The 13,887-nt window shown below is 47.9% G+C and overlaps 1 protein-coding gene across 16 annotated transcripts in view; it reads left to right on the top strand.

The window, feature by feature from the left end:
• The window catches only part of LOC127668176 (apolipoprotein L3-like), a 124,529-nt gene extending 113,127 nt beyond the window's left edge, over positions 1-11,402 (top strand). For 4 of the 16 annotated variants that reach the window (XM_052161666.1, XM_052161665.1, XM_052161667.1 and 1 more), the window contains exons 3-5: positions 3,441-3,491; positions 6,866-6,992; positions 9,873-10,812. In XM_052161666.1, the coding sequence (XP_052017626.1) occupies positions 3,455-3,491; positions 6,866-6,992; positions 9,873-10,680 (972 nt within the window). In that variant the 5' untranslated portion in view covers positions 3,441-3,454 and the 3' untranslated portion in view covers positions 10,681-10,812. Of the gene's footprint in view, positions 1-390; positions 520-741; positions 932-2,621; positions 2,733-3,408; positions 3,492-6,865; positions 6,993-9,872 lie in introns of those variants that run through there. The other 12 variants (XM_052161662.1, XM_052161660.1, XM_052161653.1 and 9 more) reach the window with 7 other exon arrangements.
• The last annotated feature ends 2,485 nt before the right edge of the window (positions 11,403-13,887 follow it).

The raw sequence follows: 13,887 nt of genomic DNA, 5'->3' as shown, positions 1-13,887 counted from the left end.
CGAAGGTTTGTCCATGAGCATCATGGCAGGGAGCATGGCTCTGGTCCAAACATCAAACATTTCAGAGGGGGTGGGGTGGGAAACTGGTCCACGAAGATAGAAAGTACCAAGTTTATTCCCCACCCAAAAATCCAAGTAAAACAAGGTCCCCCTTTTAACACCAAGCATCTGATGCCATCTCGGTAATAACTGTGTTCCTTTTTCTTGGAAATTGAAACTGAGATAAGCTCCATCGCTGACCTTCATTCTTGGTTAAGTTTCTATCCTATGCAGGCCAGAGAAGCTCTTGCAAAATCCACATCCGCAGCTGCTCAGCAGGGTGGAACCTGGCATCATGACCAGAGGATTGGTTTTGTCTGAGGAGCCACAAACCAGAGATTTGTCATTCACTTCCGGTTCCTGGTTATATCAGGTCCAGAGCTTGTGTCTGGGTGTGTCTCAGAGGGGCAGCTGGCGACTGGATCCACACAGCTGAGGACAGCGGGGACAAATCCAAACGGGCTGCAGGAAGATTCCTTGGTGAGTCCAGGAGCATTCTCTCCCCACATGTTCATCCTCTCAGTGGCTCTGGAGGAGAAGGGTTACAGCCCCGCGTGTGGGTGAGCTCAGGGAAGATGGACAATGGTCACAGGCTCAGCAGCTGAAGGGGAAAGGTCCCTAGCAGGAAGACAACTCTTCGTCAGTGCTCAGCCATTTTACATAGGACCAAAACAGGAAAGGAAGTAGAGGAGGCTTGACCACAGAGCCGTCAGCCGCGCTGGCCTTGGGGTGAGCTTACTGAAGCACAGAGAAAGAGGTTTTGATTAACATATACAGAAAAACTAATTGGTTTCAGAACAGCTTTGCCTGGCTAAGCAGTGTTCAGTCCTGAGGAAAACCGGAGGCATAACAGACAGTGACTGTTCTGAGGTGCCTCAAGGAGGCTGAACAGGTAGGTGAGAGACATCACTCCTTGGTTCTCACCTAGCCTCTGCCTAGCCTGTGGAGGACAGAGGGTGAAGCCAAGGCTGTCTTGTGTGGGCAGGTGTGGAGGGGAAGCAGGTAATGGACAGAGAATGGGCTCTGTAGTCCCCAGGGCCACCACACAGGTCATACCTCACAGAAGGGCAGACTGCAGGGAAGTGAGCTCTAGTGAAGCAGAGGAGGAAGGGTTAACTCCACAGGATTAGTCTTCCATCCAGAGACTGGGCTGTTACCTCTCTGCTCTGAGCACTGTGTGAGGTGGGCTTTGTTACCCTTCACTAGGACTCTGTTTTGGAGCTAGGGTTGCCTGCCCTTCTGAGAGCCCCAAGAGGCTGCTCTCCACCTGTGGTTTCCAGGAAGGCTGTGCAGTGGTAGAGAAACCACTGAGTCCCTCAGATGCCACAAGTCTGAAGAGAGAGTGAAGGACCAGAGTTGTCTTTTATAAAAAGAAAAAGAGAAGAAGGGGAGGGGTATGTTTGGTGGATGTGCAGTCATGTGTGGGGGAAGTGGTTGCCTCTGTGGGCCCAGGCTGAGGTATCCCTTCTCTCTGAGGGACCAGCCACATGAGGAAGGTATAGTAAAGAATAGAGTTTATTCAGGGCATAGGGAGGAGAGTTGAGAGAAAGACAGAGAGTGAGGTACTAGAGGAGCAGAGAAGTGGAGGCTGGCCAGGAGTACTTGGAGAGAGGGGGTGGGGGAGGGAATGGGGAGAGAGCCCAGACTAACTGTGGGGCGGAGCCTAGACTAAAGGCCAACAACCAGAAGAACAGGCCAGTGGCTGGAAGGCAGGGAAGGCGCTCCAGGGGAGGTACAGGCTGGCTCAGCCAGGGAGGTGAGGTGAACAGGGGCAAATGGCCCACACTTCAATGTCATTAAACAAATAGCGTGTGTTATGCTTCACGGAGACTGAGAGTATCTAGCAGTACAAGTGTAAGAGCCCCTGCCACCTCTGGCTGTCACCATGTGCTTTCACTGTCCTTGAGGCTGGGAGCTGATAACTGTCCCTCTGCTGCCTGACAGGCTCTGACCACACTCACTGGAGTCCCCCAACTCTGAAGAGAACATAATCACAAGGGAACTTGAACTTCTGCTCACAAACTGGTCATCTTGTCTTTGCATCAGTAGGGATTGTGTCCAGTCTTTGTACACTGTGGGCTTTCCACCACGGAACTGCAGCCCTAGCTACACACCACAAACAGCACTAGTGAGGTTTGATTTTAGCTGGAACTAGGGAATGCGTGTGAAGCCTCAGCTTCTGCCCTCAGCCTCTCTCTCCAGGGCTGAGGTTCCCCAGTGTGCAGGTGAGATCTGCTGTCTGCTGAAGGCCGCTGTGCACTGTAAATCTAGGGAGACTGTCAGTCACTCATGGGTGCACTGCCCGTGTGGACTAAGGTTCACACAATTTAATCAATCAACAGTGAGCCTTAGTCTGTGGAAAACTTCAATGTGGATGCTCTGTGATCCTGTCATTTTGCTTCTTGAACTATCTTAGAGTAAATAATCCTCCCCTTCCAGTAAAGATGGGTTTTATTTTTTATGAGAGTGTTCTTTTAGTGCTGTTCACAGGTTTGTCTGAAATCAGTGTACTCATATACATTAATCTTAAAAAAAGAAAGGAAGGAAGAAAGAAACTGCCTAAGGTTGAAGATTTAGAGAAGGGGCAGATGACTGCATGGTTCCAGAGCTGACAGAGGGACAATGTCTGACAGGCCTCCAGCTCTCAGGGGATGCTGGATCCTGAAGGAATAAGGAGAAGGTGTGGCCCCTGGGTGAGCAATATGTCACTCATGAATTAACCCTTGTCATGAGGCACAGGCCCTGATTCAGGCGAGATGCTTCAGTCAAAATGCCCCTCTCAGTCACATGGGGAGAGCAGGAGAAGGTGATGGGGGCTCAAGAGAGTGAAAATCCGTATCTAACAGGCGGGGTGACATTCATAACACTTCAGGTCAAATTCCTGGTGTAGCACTACTGTCCAATTCACAAACGTCACAGCCATTCCTCCACATGACAATAACGCTCAGAGGAGGTCTTCATCTCATCAATGATGCTGGAAACTAATAAAGTGTGTAGGCAAAGCTCTGTGTCTCAGACACACAGAAAATATTTACTATTGTCATCAATTGCATGTGTTCCCACCTAGTAACTGTCAGGACATCTCTTACCATCCCTCCTGTGTGTAGATGATATAGATGTTTTTCTTCATGGCCATGTCCCTAGCAGGTCACATCCACATGGCTGTTAGCAGGACAGCCAGCAGGGCTCTGACTTGGCCAGGATGAGGGGAGAAGGGAGAGCCAGATGGCTATCACCTCTAAGTGGAAGTGCAGGGTCCCCTGGAGGAGCAGGTGACTGTCCCCTTTACAGCTCACTTCTCTGCAGTGGTCTCCATGGTGACTCATCCTGGTTTTTGTTTATTCATTTGTTTTCTTTTCCTCCCTCTAGCGTGCACACCTGGAGAGGAGCAAGAAAAAAAACCTGTCAAAATCAGATGGCTGGAGCTGGGTACTCTCAAGAGAGCAAGAAAGGTAGTCACTTTCTCCTTCTCTGTGTGTTTCTGTCTCCCAAGGGTTCCAACGGAAATGGAGAGGCCTCAACGTTTCCTGGTCCTAACCAGGTCCTTTAGGTCATAGTCACCCACCTGGGTGTGGTCATTGTGCGTGTAAACATGCTGTCATGAGTGTGCAACCCACACAGGGTTCATGCCTGTGAACACTTGAACTCCAGTTGGTGTTGCTATTTGGGGAGATTATGGAACTCACAGGCCATGGAGCCTCACTGGAGGACATCCGTCCCTGGGGGTGGGACTTTAGAGTAAATGACCCTGCTGTGTGTGGTGTGCATACTTAATCATAGCACTTGAGAGGCTGAGGTAGGTGTATTTTTGTGAGTTCAAGGCCATCCTGGTCTACACAGTAAGTTTCATTCTCTCTTCATAATGAGAACATGTCTCAAAAATAAAATAAAATAGCTAAATAAAAAAGGTGCAACAGTCTTGCCCTCTTATTTATATTTCATACTTTTTAATTGCAGCTGAGATGTGATCCCTTAATTTCTATCACCTGTTTCTCTCTCTTCTCTACTGCAATGGACATCTATTTTTGTGGCGCTCTTAGAAAACCTGACTCTCTCTCTCTCTCTCTCTCTCTCTCTCTCTCTCTCTCTCTCTCTCTCTCTCTTTCTCTCTCTTTCTCTCTCTCTTTCTCTCTCTCTCTCACACACACACACATACACACACACAAATAGTAGATATTTTCTGCTTTCTTAGGGGTTTACTGCTGTAAACAGACACCATGACCAAGGCAACACTTATAAGGACAGCATTTAATTAATAAAAGGCTGGCTTACAGGTTCTGAGATTCAGTCCATTATCCATCATCGTCAGGGCAGGATCTAGGCAGAATCCACGTAGGCATGGCACAGGGGGAGGTAAGAGCTCTACATCTCCATCCAAAAGAAGCTAAGGAGCAGACTGTCTTCCAGGCAGCTAGGAGTTGGGTCTCAAAGCCCCCACCCTTTCATTAACACACTTCGTCCAACAAGGGCACACCTACTCCAACAAGGCCACCACCGTTAATAGTGCCACTCCCTGGCCCAAGCGTATCCAAACCACTACACCTGCTTTTATATAGAAAGATAATGGGGGGGGGGGTGATATACATCTGTGTGAGGAATGCAGAAGACTTTGGAACTTTGGACTAGAGATGCAGTTGAATACTGTCAGCAGAGCCCCTGGAAGGCAGTCCTGCTGAGCAGTGCAGAAGGGTGGAGGCTGGTCATGAGATTTCAGAGGGATGCAAGGATTTTATTGGCAGCTGGGCAAGAGGTCAGTCCCATGCACGGTTGACAAAAAACCTAGGTGTTTCCTACCCATATTCTAAGAACTCACATGAGGCTAGAGTAAAGGAATGGACTAATTTCTTGGGTGGGGAAAAGGTCAACACAGCACAACATTGACTGCAGATACGTATTACCAGTGACTCTATGCTCTTTTGTCTACAACAAAAAGAGCAAGTGGGACAGGAAGAAATGCCAAGTGCTTCACAGTTTGCATTTGGGCCTGGGAGGCTCCATGTCTCAGAGCAGATGTGACAGTTGAGGAGGTTAAGGAAATAAGGAGAGGCTCCTGCCCTGTGGGGGACAGTGGGAGGGTGCAGTCTGGTCAAGACGAGCGAAGCTCCGGCTTAGCTGTGAAGGGGGACATATCCCAGTCTTTCTCACTCCTAGAGAGGAACTGCTTCAGTAGAAAGCTGCTGTGGATATAGTTGAATATGACAAGGGTCCATCCCAAGCTGCCAGCCAAACCTGGCAGTGCTGACTTTGTATAATGGCGTTAGAGTCAGGAACCAGGCAATAGTCCAAGTGGACATGGATGCCTTTCCATTGGTTTCACAGAGCCCTAGTCCTTCCCCTGTTCAATATACACGGACATTCTTTCTGTCTTTATTAAAAATCCTTCTACTGACACAATGAGATAATGGAGCACCTACTAGCAGCTTGAGAGTCACATTGAAGGCACTGGCACCACAGGGTCGACATGTAAGAGGCTCATGGTGGTTCAAATGAAGGGACATCAACAAGTGGCCTGTAATTTCTCTGCAATGGAAACCAATGTCCGTGATGAACATGTGGCAAGTTGGTCCAGTGAGCTCCTCTTTCTGGTGTGCACAGGGAGCAGGGTCACTCCTGTGCACATGGTGTCTCCTCTGCATGTGTGGAACATGGTCACAGTAAAAGATAGAAACAAGGGGAGGCAGATACAGAGATAGGTGTGAACCTGTGACAATGAAATGACAGAGAGATGATAGAAGACAAACACTTGGAATCTCATTGCCCAAAGGACCCCAGACCCACTCGTTTGTTCTTCACTACTTAACTTTTGTAAAGTTCCTGTTTCCACATTTGCTTACTGAGCCTAAGGCCCTTTATGTCTGCATTGGAGTCATAACTGAACCTCCAACCCTGGATTTCCTGGATGTTTTGTGTAAGGAGTTTTTTAGATTTAATTTTTTTTTAAACCGATGCATCAATTTCTTCTCTCGTGTCTCCTGTGCCTAAGATTCTCTCTTCCATCTCTTTTATTCGGATGGTGATCCTGTGTCTGTTCTTCCTATTCTATTCCTGAGGCTTTCTATCTTCAGGATTTCTTCAGTTTGTGTTTTCTATATTATTTTGTTTCCATTTTTGGGTCTTGAAGAATTTTATTTATTTCCTTCACCCTTTTAATTGTATTTTCCTGTATTTCTTTAAGAGGGTTATTTGTTTCCTCTTTAAAGACCTATATCTATTTTATTGTATTTTCCTAAATTTCTTTAAGGGATTTGTCATTTCCTCTTGAAAAGTCTCTATCAACATTTTAAAATTGGATTTGAGATCTTTTTATTTTCTTTTTGCTTAAGTTGTCTTAGGATATCCAGAGCTTGCTGTAGTAGGACAGCTGTGCTCTGAAGGTGTCATGATGCTCTAGTTTTGTTGGTTGTGTTCTTACTCTGGCCTTAAGTCATCTGGTTGTCCCGGTGATTTTCTGGTGTAGCAGTTACTGGAAGGGGATGTAACCTCAGTGATCCTGGTGCAGAAGGATTCTGCTGTGTAGCCTTGGGTTGGACAGTGGAGCTCAGGGGTCAGTGAAAGCCTCTGAGCAGTTGGGATTGGGAGGCGGGGGTGTGGGAGACAGAGAAATAGTGGGACAATGTAGCTAGGAGAAGTAATAGTACACAGCTCTGGGCAGCTGGGCATGCCCCCAGAGGACTCAGGGGGCAGGGAAATGGGTTCAGGGAAGGACTTTAACCTTTATGCTTCCAGATTAGCAGGTCAGATCAAGGTGAGTGGAAAGGTGGCCAGATAATAAGAGGTTCGTAGGACCCACACTGTCATCTGACCTCATTATTTTCCTGATTCATAGTGGTACGTCGCAGTGTGGAAGAACTCACTGATTTTCTCACGGAATCACTCATCAAAACAGATCTGAGGAGCCTGATAACTGAAGATGGAACCTGGAATGGATTTGTGGAAGGAGCAGGGTTGTCAAGGTGACCTGCAGGGTGCACTCAGTGCTGTCCCCAGACCTGGAGAATGAGGGCTATTTCCTGGTCAGGTGGACCCTCTCTAGACAGTTCCCGGGGTTGGCATAAAAACGTTCATTCTCAACTATCCGAGAGGAGTGTTTAAAACAAGTCATTCTTGGTGAAAATCACCTCAGGCTGTTTGAAGATGTTGCTCAAGGTACCAGGACGATTTCTGCCATCTACCAGTTATGTGACCTTTACAAGTTAGTTGCCACTTCCTGATTCCCACCACCATGAAACAGTAGTGTGAAAAGATAGGATCATCCAGGTGGGGCTCTCAGCACGGGGTCACCACACAGTGGGGTTCTCAGTATGAGGCCAGCACACAGTGAGTGCTCCCAACAGTCAGTTTTGCAAGCTAATTTTGAAAGTGAGAAGAGACAAAGTCCAAGGGTCTCCTGTGGGACTGAGGAATCAAGGATTTATTTTGAGACAAATGAGGAAAATAAACACTAAACAAGCCATGTTCCAGGTTCTGACTCAGTCCCCTTCCTCCCATCTGAGGAGCTGTATCAACATTCTGTGGGCTGAGGAGGCAGAGAGCCCACAGTGCAGAGGTGCAGAGCTGGGTTGGAGCCTGACTGGAGTCCTCGCTGAGATCCAGAACCCCATGCTGATTCACAGGAATGAGAATTCAGTCTAGTAGGATGGGGTGACACTCTTGGATAAGCAACCAAGAAACCAAGTGCCAGCATCGTGCCTAAAGCCCAGAGAGAACAGGACCAGGGTCACAGCTATGGGTCAGAGACTGAGTGACCCTGGAATGGAGATGTAGGTAGCAGGCTAGGGGAGCAGGGCTGGAGGGAGATGGAGAGTTGTAGGCACAGATAGAATGTTAGTCATGGACCCAGCGGAAGACATATAAGAGGGAGAAGGGGCATTTCCCCCTGCTCTGATGTCATGCCTCATGTGTGTGCCGGGCTTCTAATGAGTGTGCCCTCCACACTCTGTCCTTAAAGACTGCAGAGTCCTTAGGGGTTAGTTTGGGATTTCCTCTGTTGTACACAGGGCTCCCTGAATATCAGGAAGAGCACGTTGGCTACACACAGCTCCCACAGTCAGTGAGATTGGAGGATGATTCTCATAAGTCAAGAATCTGAGAAGACCCCATGTCAACACACCAGAGGAAATGCTTTCCCTTTTGTCTTGAACAAATTCAGGTGATTTCTGTACTTCCAATTACTATAGATGGGCCCTTTGCATCTTTGCACATGGCCTTGTGCTGTTCCAAAGAGACACTGTCATCATTTATGATGTCTGTTAGCCTGGTGACTTCTGTCTACAGGAATCTGCCATGTTGGGAGTCAGGAACTAGTGCAGAGTGGCAGTCATTGTGGAACCAAGACTGGTGGCAGGTGTCCTGTTCCCAGTCACCCCAGGCAGCCACTGATCTTGTGAGCTCCAGCCTAGAAGGGGACAACTTTGGGCATCTGCAGAGTGCAGGCAGCAGGCAAAACAATCTGGAGGGTCTCAAGGCTATAATAGGATTGGCTTGGGCTTTATTTTTAAATTCTCAGAAACAGCTAAATGTCAAAGTCTGAGGACAGAGTCTCAGTGAACCTTCCTTCTCATTTTAACACCACCTATTCATGAAAGTTGACTTTAAGCCAACTACATGACTGGGAAAATTTAAAAACAGAACTCATATAGGTGATTATCTTCACATTGCACAGGGGGTTAAAATGAGCCCCAATGAGAGCTGAGAGAGCTTCAGGATTCAGAATTCTTGTCCTTGGGATGAAGTATCCTGCATCAAGTGTGTGATAAATCACATGACTCCTGCATACCAGAAAGCCGACCCCAGGAAAGATATTCATCCTGACACAGCTTGCAGCAGCCGGGAGGACACTGCTCAGGAGTGTTGGCCCGGGGGAGTGAGATGGACCCACCCTGCACACACAAGGGGTTTGGGAATCAGGGTCAGCTGGTAGTGAGGACCAAAGGCAGCCCATCCCTTACGAGGACACCAAGAACAGATCAACTCCAGGATATGGGCCTCATGGAAATCTTCCTAAGGTCAATGGTTTAGGTTTCTAGTTGCTCAGGAGGTCAGAAATGGCACCAAATGCCCCATCGCATCTACTTCTTTAAGGTTGAATATTGTTATAGGAAATTCTTGTGAATAGTGTATCTCAGCCCCTTCATTTCCCCACTGGAAGTCCTTATGGACATTTAATGAAGTATCTTGCAGATGGGACCCAAATCCAACCTGAATGCTGACACTTGTGCAACAGATGCAGGTGGTCTGTGCAAAGCCTTAAAGCAAGCGTGCTGTCACTGTGTACTGTCCCCTGAGGCCAGATGTGGAGCTCTTGGGAACTCTTGACTACTCAGGTCTGGGAGCCTTTCAGATGGAGGAATCCACTCCTAGAACACTCAGTCTGTATATTCTGCTGCAGGGCTCCCCAGACAAGCTCAGGCATTCCTGCAGGCTGCATGCTGCAGGGAACACAGATGACTTCCCAGCATCCAGGAGTAGAGGGGACACTCATGGGAAAGGTGCATCCCTCACAACACACAGTTCTCAGGGTAAAGAGTATTTGCTCTGATCCCACACCCTGTGCTCATCACAGGGTTCCCATGGGTAGCGGTGGCACTGACCTTGAGGGGGGGCATTTATCAAGTGCCTTTCACTATGGCATCTTGACTCTACCTTATACACTGACGCCTATGGTCTAAAGACAGTGGGCATCCAGGATGTACCAAATGTTCACAGTAGAATGGAAAAATGTGGATTTCTATAAAATTATTTTTTGTTGGTTTTGTTGTATAAAGTTAAAGACTGAATAAGCTTTTATGAAAAAAATTAAGCTGCTTTCCTCATGCTCTTGATTTCTGTCACAGTGAGGAGGCAGCTGCACTGCGTGATGCTCTGGAGAAGCATTTAGCACAGGAGCCCACAGATGAAAATAACAGAATTCAAAGGGAGCAGCAGAAACGTCGGTTTTTGCATGAGTTTCCTCAGTTGAAAAAGAAACTTGAGGACCACATCAGGAAGCTCCAAGACCTGGCTGACCATCTTGACCAGGTGCACAAGGGCTGCACTATCACCAATGTGGTGTCCAGCTCTGTTAGTGCTACCTCTGGAGTCCTGGGCCTCACTGGTTTGGTTCTAGCACCCTTTACATTAGGGGCCAGTCTGGCACTCTCAGTAACCTCCATGAGTCTGGGAGCAGTAGCATCTGTGACTAATCTTATTAGCAGCTTTGTGGAAGAATCAAACAGTCTGTCAGATAAATCTGAAGCCAGTCGCCTGGTTGGAGCCAGTGTGAATGTACTTAAGGAGATTCTAAAGATTGTGCCTAAGATCACAGTCAAGCTCTGTAATAAAGGAGTGGAAGTAGTTGATGCCTTCAGAACCCTCAAGGATGAGATCCAAACTATCAGAACTGCCAGATTCATCTCATCTGGAAAAATGTCTGTGCAGGGTCTTCTCCTAATGACCAGGGAAGCCAGTATTAGAACAGGAGGATTTACAAGTTTATTCCTTGCTTGGGATGTGTATCACCTTGTGAATGAATCAAAGGATCTGTATAATGGGGCAAAAACAGAGTCAGCTGGGGCACTGCGGCACCTGGCTCACAAGCTGAGGGAGAAGCTGCGGGTATTTGAGAAGATCTACAAGGATCTGAAGGGAGACCCGCCTCAGTGACCCCTCCACGCAGCTCAGAGTTCAGAGGAGATGAAGTATACAGTGGTGGGGACAGCATAGTCATACTGTAACAAGGGAAACTGAGGTCAAGTCCATGGAAAAGATTGTTGAGGAGTTTGAATGTCTCTGGCTGAGCAGAGGGAGGTCAATGCAGGTGGCCAGAGATCTCAGGAGAGGAAACTGGAGTCTAAAAGGCGATCAGACTTCCAGCAGATGAGAATCTGCAGACCAGTTGCCATCCATCACTCTCATAGCACCCTGCTGTATCCTAACATCTTTGCCATCTCCTCATGGTCTTGTGCTGGGTTTGCTAAATGCTTAGCTATCTGAGAAATAATATTGCTTTAGTGGGTTTGTTTTGCTGTACTTTTTTTCATAGATTTTTTTAAGGGATCTGGGGAGCACTTTCAAATTACAAAAGCAGAAAGTATTCTTTATGGCTTTTTTAATTGATTATGGCTTTATCATGCAACTGGCCTGGAATTTCTAGGTAGACCAGAAACTTGTGATGCTCTTCCTAAGTGTTGGGATTTATGTGCGTGTACCACAGTACTGATTATTGACTGCAGTATAGAGTTCACTGCTAGTGCTAAACAATATCTGTGGGTGTTAACAAGTGTCTAGAGTGCCATACATTTGTAATCATATACTCTGCTACCTTTCAGATTGTCTTTTACCTTGCAATATACATGTGAGAAATAAAAGAAATTAAAAAGGGACAATCAGAGTGATCTAGAGTGTGGGGAATGGGAGGGTAACAGGGTGGGTGTGGTCAGGGAGGGCTGCACAGGACAAGCAATGAGAAGTCAGGAAGCTTTGGGAGCAGAAAGTGGGAGAGAGCAAGAGTGAGAGTCAAGGCAGCTCCCACACGGGGTCAAACACTGTGTGCAGTGGAGATGAAGTCAGCACTTTTGTGACAGGAGACTGGGCACAGGGCTCTCAGCTCCTTCTCAGTCTGTGGATGGTTGCTGGCCAAGGTGGAGTCTCAAATCAATGGAATCTTCTCCTCTTATGTTCTATAGTCTTGTGTCCAGTAAACGTTAACTGGCTGGTCTTGAAAAACGGAGTAAAAGCAGTCACTTGCATCCTCTGGACCACTGGCATTGGCCGAGTCCTGAGCACTGAGGTGGCAGTCATTTGCCTGACTCTCTTGTGTTGTCACAGAACACGCTGAGCAGTTGCTAGCAGATTTTCTTAACTTACAAGTGGGGGCCCTGCTTCTGTCCCCAGACTTAGAGATGGAGGCATGGTCCGGTCATGCTGGGCCTGTGGCTCAGCAGACATTTACATGGTACTACATGTGCTTTCCTCTGTCCAGCTGAGGTCACTGCTGATGAAAGAGAGAAAACTGACAGTAAGGAAATATTTTAACTTATAGTCACAAATATGTCCCTTTGAGGAAGTGTGGTCGCTAGTGTCTTGGGCTCTGTTCCTGGCTTGCTCTTGTCTCTGAACTGTGGAATGAAAGCTGAAACCTCTTCCTTAGCCAGTCTCTCATCTGCAAAATCTCAGTACAGCCCCTCATTAAACCTTGTAATCACAGACTGATTTGTCTCAAGATGTATAGAGTCATCTTGGGTAGACGAGTGTTATTTCTTTGCTGAGCACAGCTTTACCTCTGGTTTGTCTCTAGACAGGATTTTCACAGATGCCAGGGGCACAGCTGCAGACATCTAAACACTCCTTCAGGCTCTCCATCCAAAGCCCTGACTCCAAGGCAGATTCTAGTGCCCTTGGTCCAGACTTGGATCTCCATGGTCAGCCTTCTTCATCACTGAGAATAACCAGCACAGGCTCACTGGATGACATGACGGCTTTGCCTATGTACAGAACACTGAGTGTACAGATACCTGTTCTTCTGTCATGTGGGGATGAAGGAGTGAGGCCAGACAGTGGCCAGGACACACACAGCTTCCTTTCCCTCCCTTACCCACAGCGGCCCTGACAATTCCCTGGCAAATCCAGTTTCAGTTGCTGGTCTTCATTCATCTCATGAGAACAGAGGCTACAGGACCCCCAGAGGCTGTCAGACAGCAAGGCTAGGATCTGGTGTGACCCTCTTCTGGTGTGATCCTATACTTGGGTGACACACCTGCACTCTGAGTTTCCTGTGTCTGTGTCACTCTGAGCTGCTGGGATAGCCCAGTGGTAAAGCACTTGTTCAGTGCAGAGGTCCTGGGACTGATGTCTAGTACCACAAAAGCAATGAAAGGAAAAGAGACAGGAAAGGCCAGGTCTCCCTCCCACTTCCCTTAAGCCTCCTAATAATCTGCTACAAAAGCCCCTTGGCTGTGTGCACATGTGTGCCAGGAGGCAGTGTGGAGGCCCCGCCCTTCCCTCTGATGGCTGGAAGCCCAGGCTGGGCGCCTCCCTTCCCTAGCTGTGCACCAGCTCTCCCTGTGGAGCAGGGTAGAGGCTCTCAGCAAGTCCTGCTTCCCAGTGGCTGCAGGGCGTCTTCCTAGGGCTCAGGACAGAGTGAACCTGAGAAGGTTTACTCACTTCCCAGGGAAAAGATGAAGCCCATTCAGTCTTTGCAGAGGGACCTGCCCTCTGCAGCCCCACCCCCCTTCCCTCCTTCCCATCCTCTCCTAATGCCTCCAAAGGCAGCTTGCAGAGCTCTGGGACTGTGCTGAGCCTTTTCCCTCACAGGAAATATCACTCATTTCCACATTGTGCCCACACCAATGAGGACTGTCTCAATTGGCCTGCTGCTGTCTGGGATCTGAGACATTATTTGGATATTGAGGTAATGGCTTCTGAGGACACAGCTCATTCAAGGAAATATTATGGATGAAGAGATAATAATCACCAGGCAGTGGTGGCTCACGCCTTTAATCCCAGCACTTGGGAGGCAGAGGCAGGCTGATTTCTGAGTTAGAGGCCAGCCTGGTCTACAGAGTGAGTTCCAGGACAGCCAGGGGTATACAGAGAAACCCTGTCTCGAAAAACAAAGCAAAACAAAAAACAAAAACAAACAAACAAAAAAGATAATCTCAAAATTTTCTAGGACTATCTGCTGTGAGAGACAGATCATCTCCTCTATTCACACCTGTGGTCTGGCCTTTGACATCCTGATTAAAGGGCCCATAATGGGCCCATAGTGCTGTATACGTGATTGTTCAACCTGTCTTTCTGTGACCCACACAGATCCCCTACCCACCCAGACAGAGGACAACCTGTCTTCTCAACACCTCATAGTCTGGGCAG

Source organism: Apodemus sylvaticus, chromosome 17, assembly GCF_947179515.1.
Source record: "Apodemus sylvaticus chromosome 17, mApoSyl1.1, whole genome shotgun sequence".
Taxonomy (NCBI): Eukaryota; Metazoa; Chordata; class Mammalia; order Rodentia; family Muridae; genus Apodemus; species Apodemus sylvaticus.
Note: the sequence above shows the minus strand (reverse complement) of the source record. Positions and strands in the feature narration are given on the sequence as shown.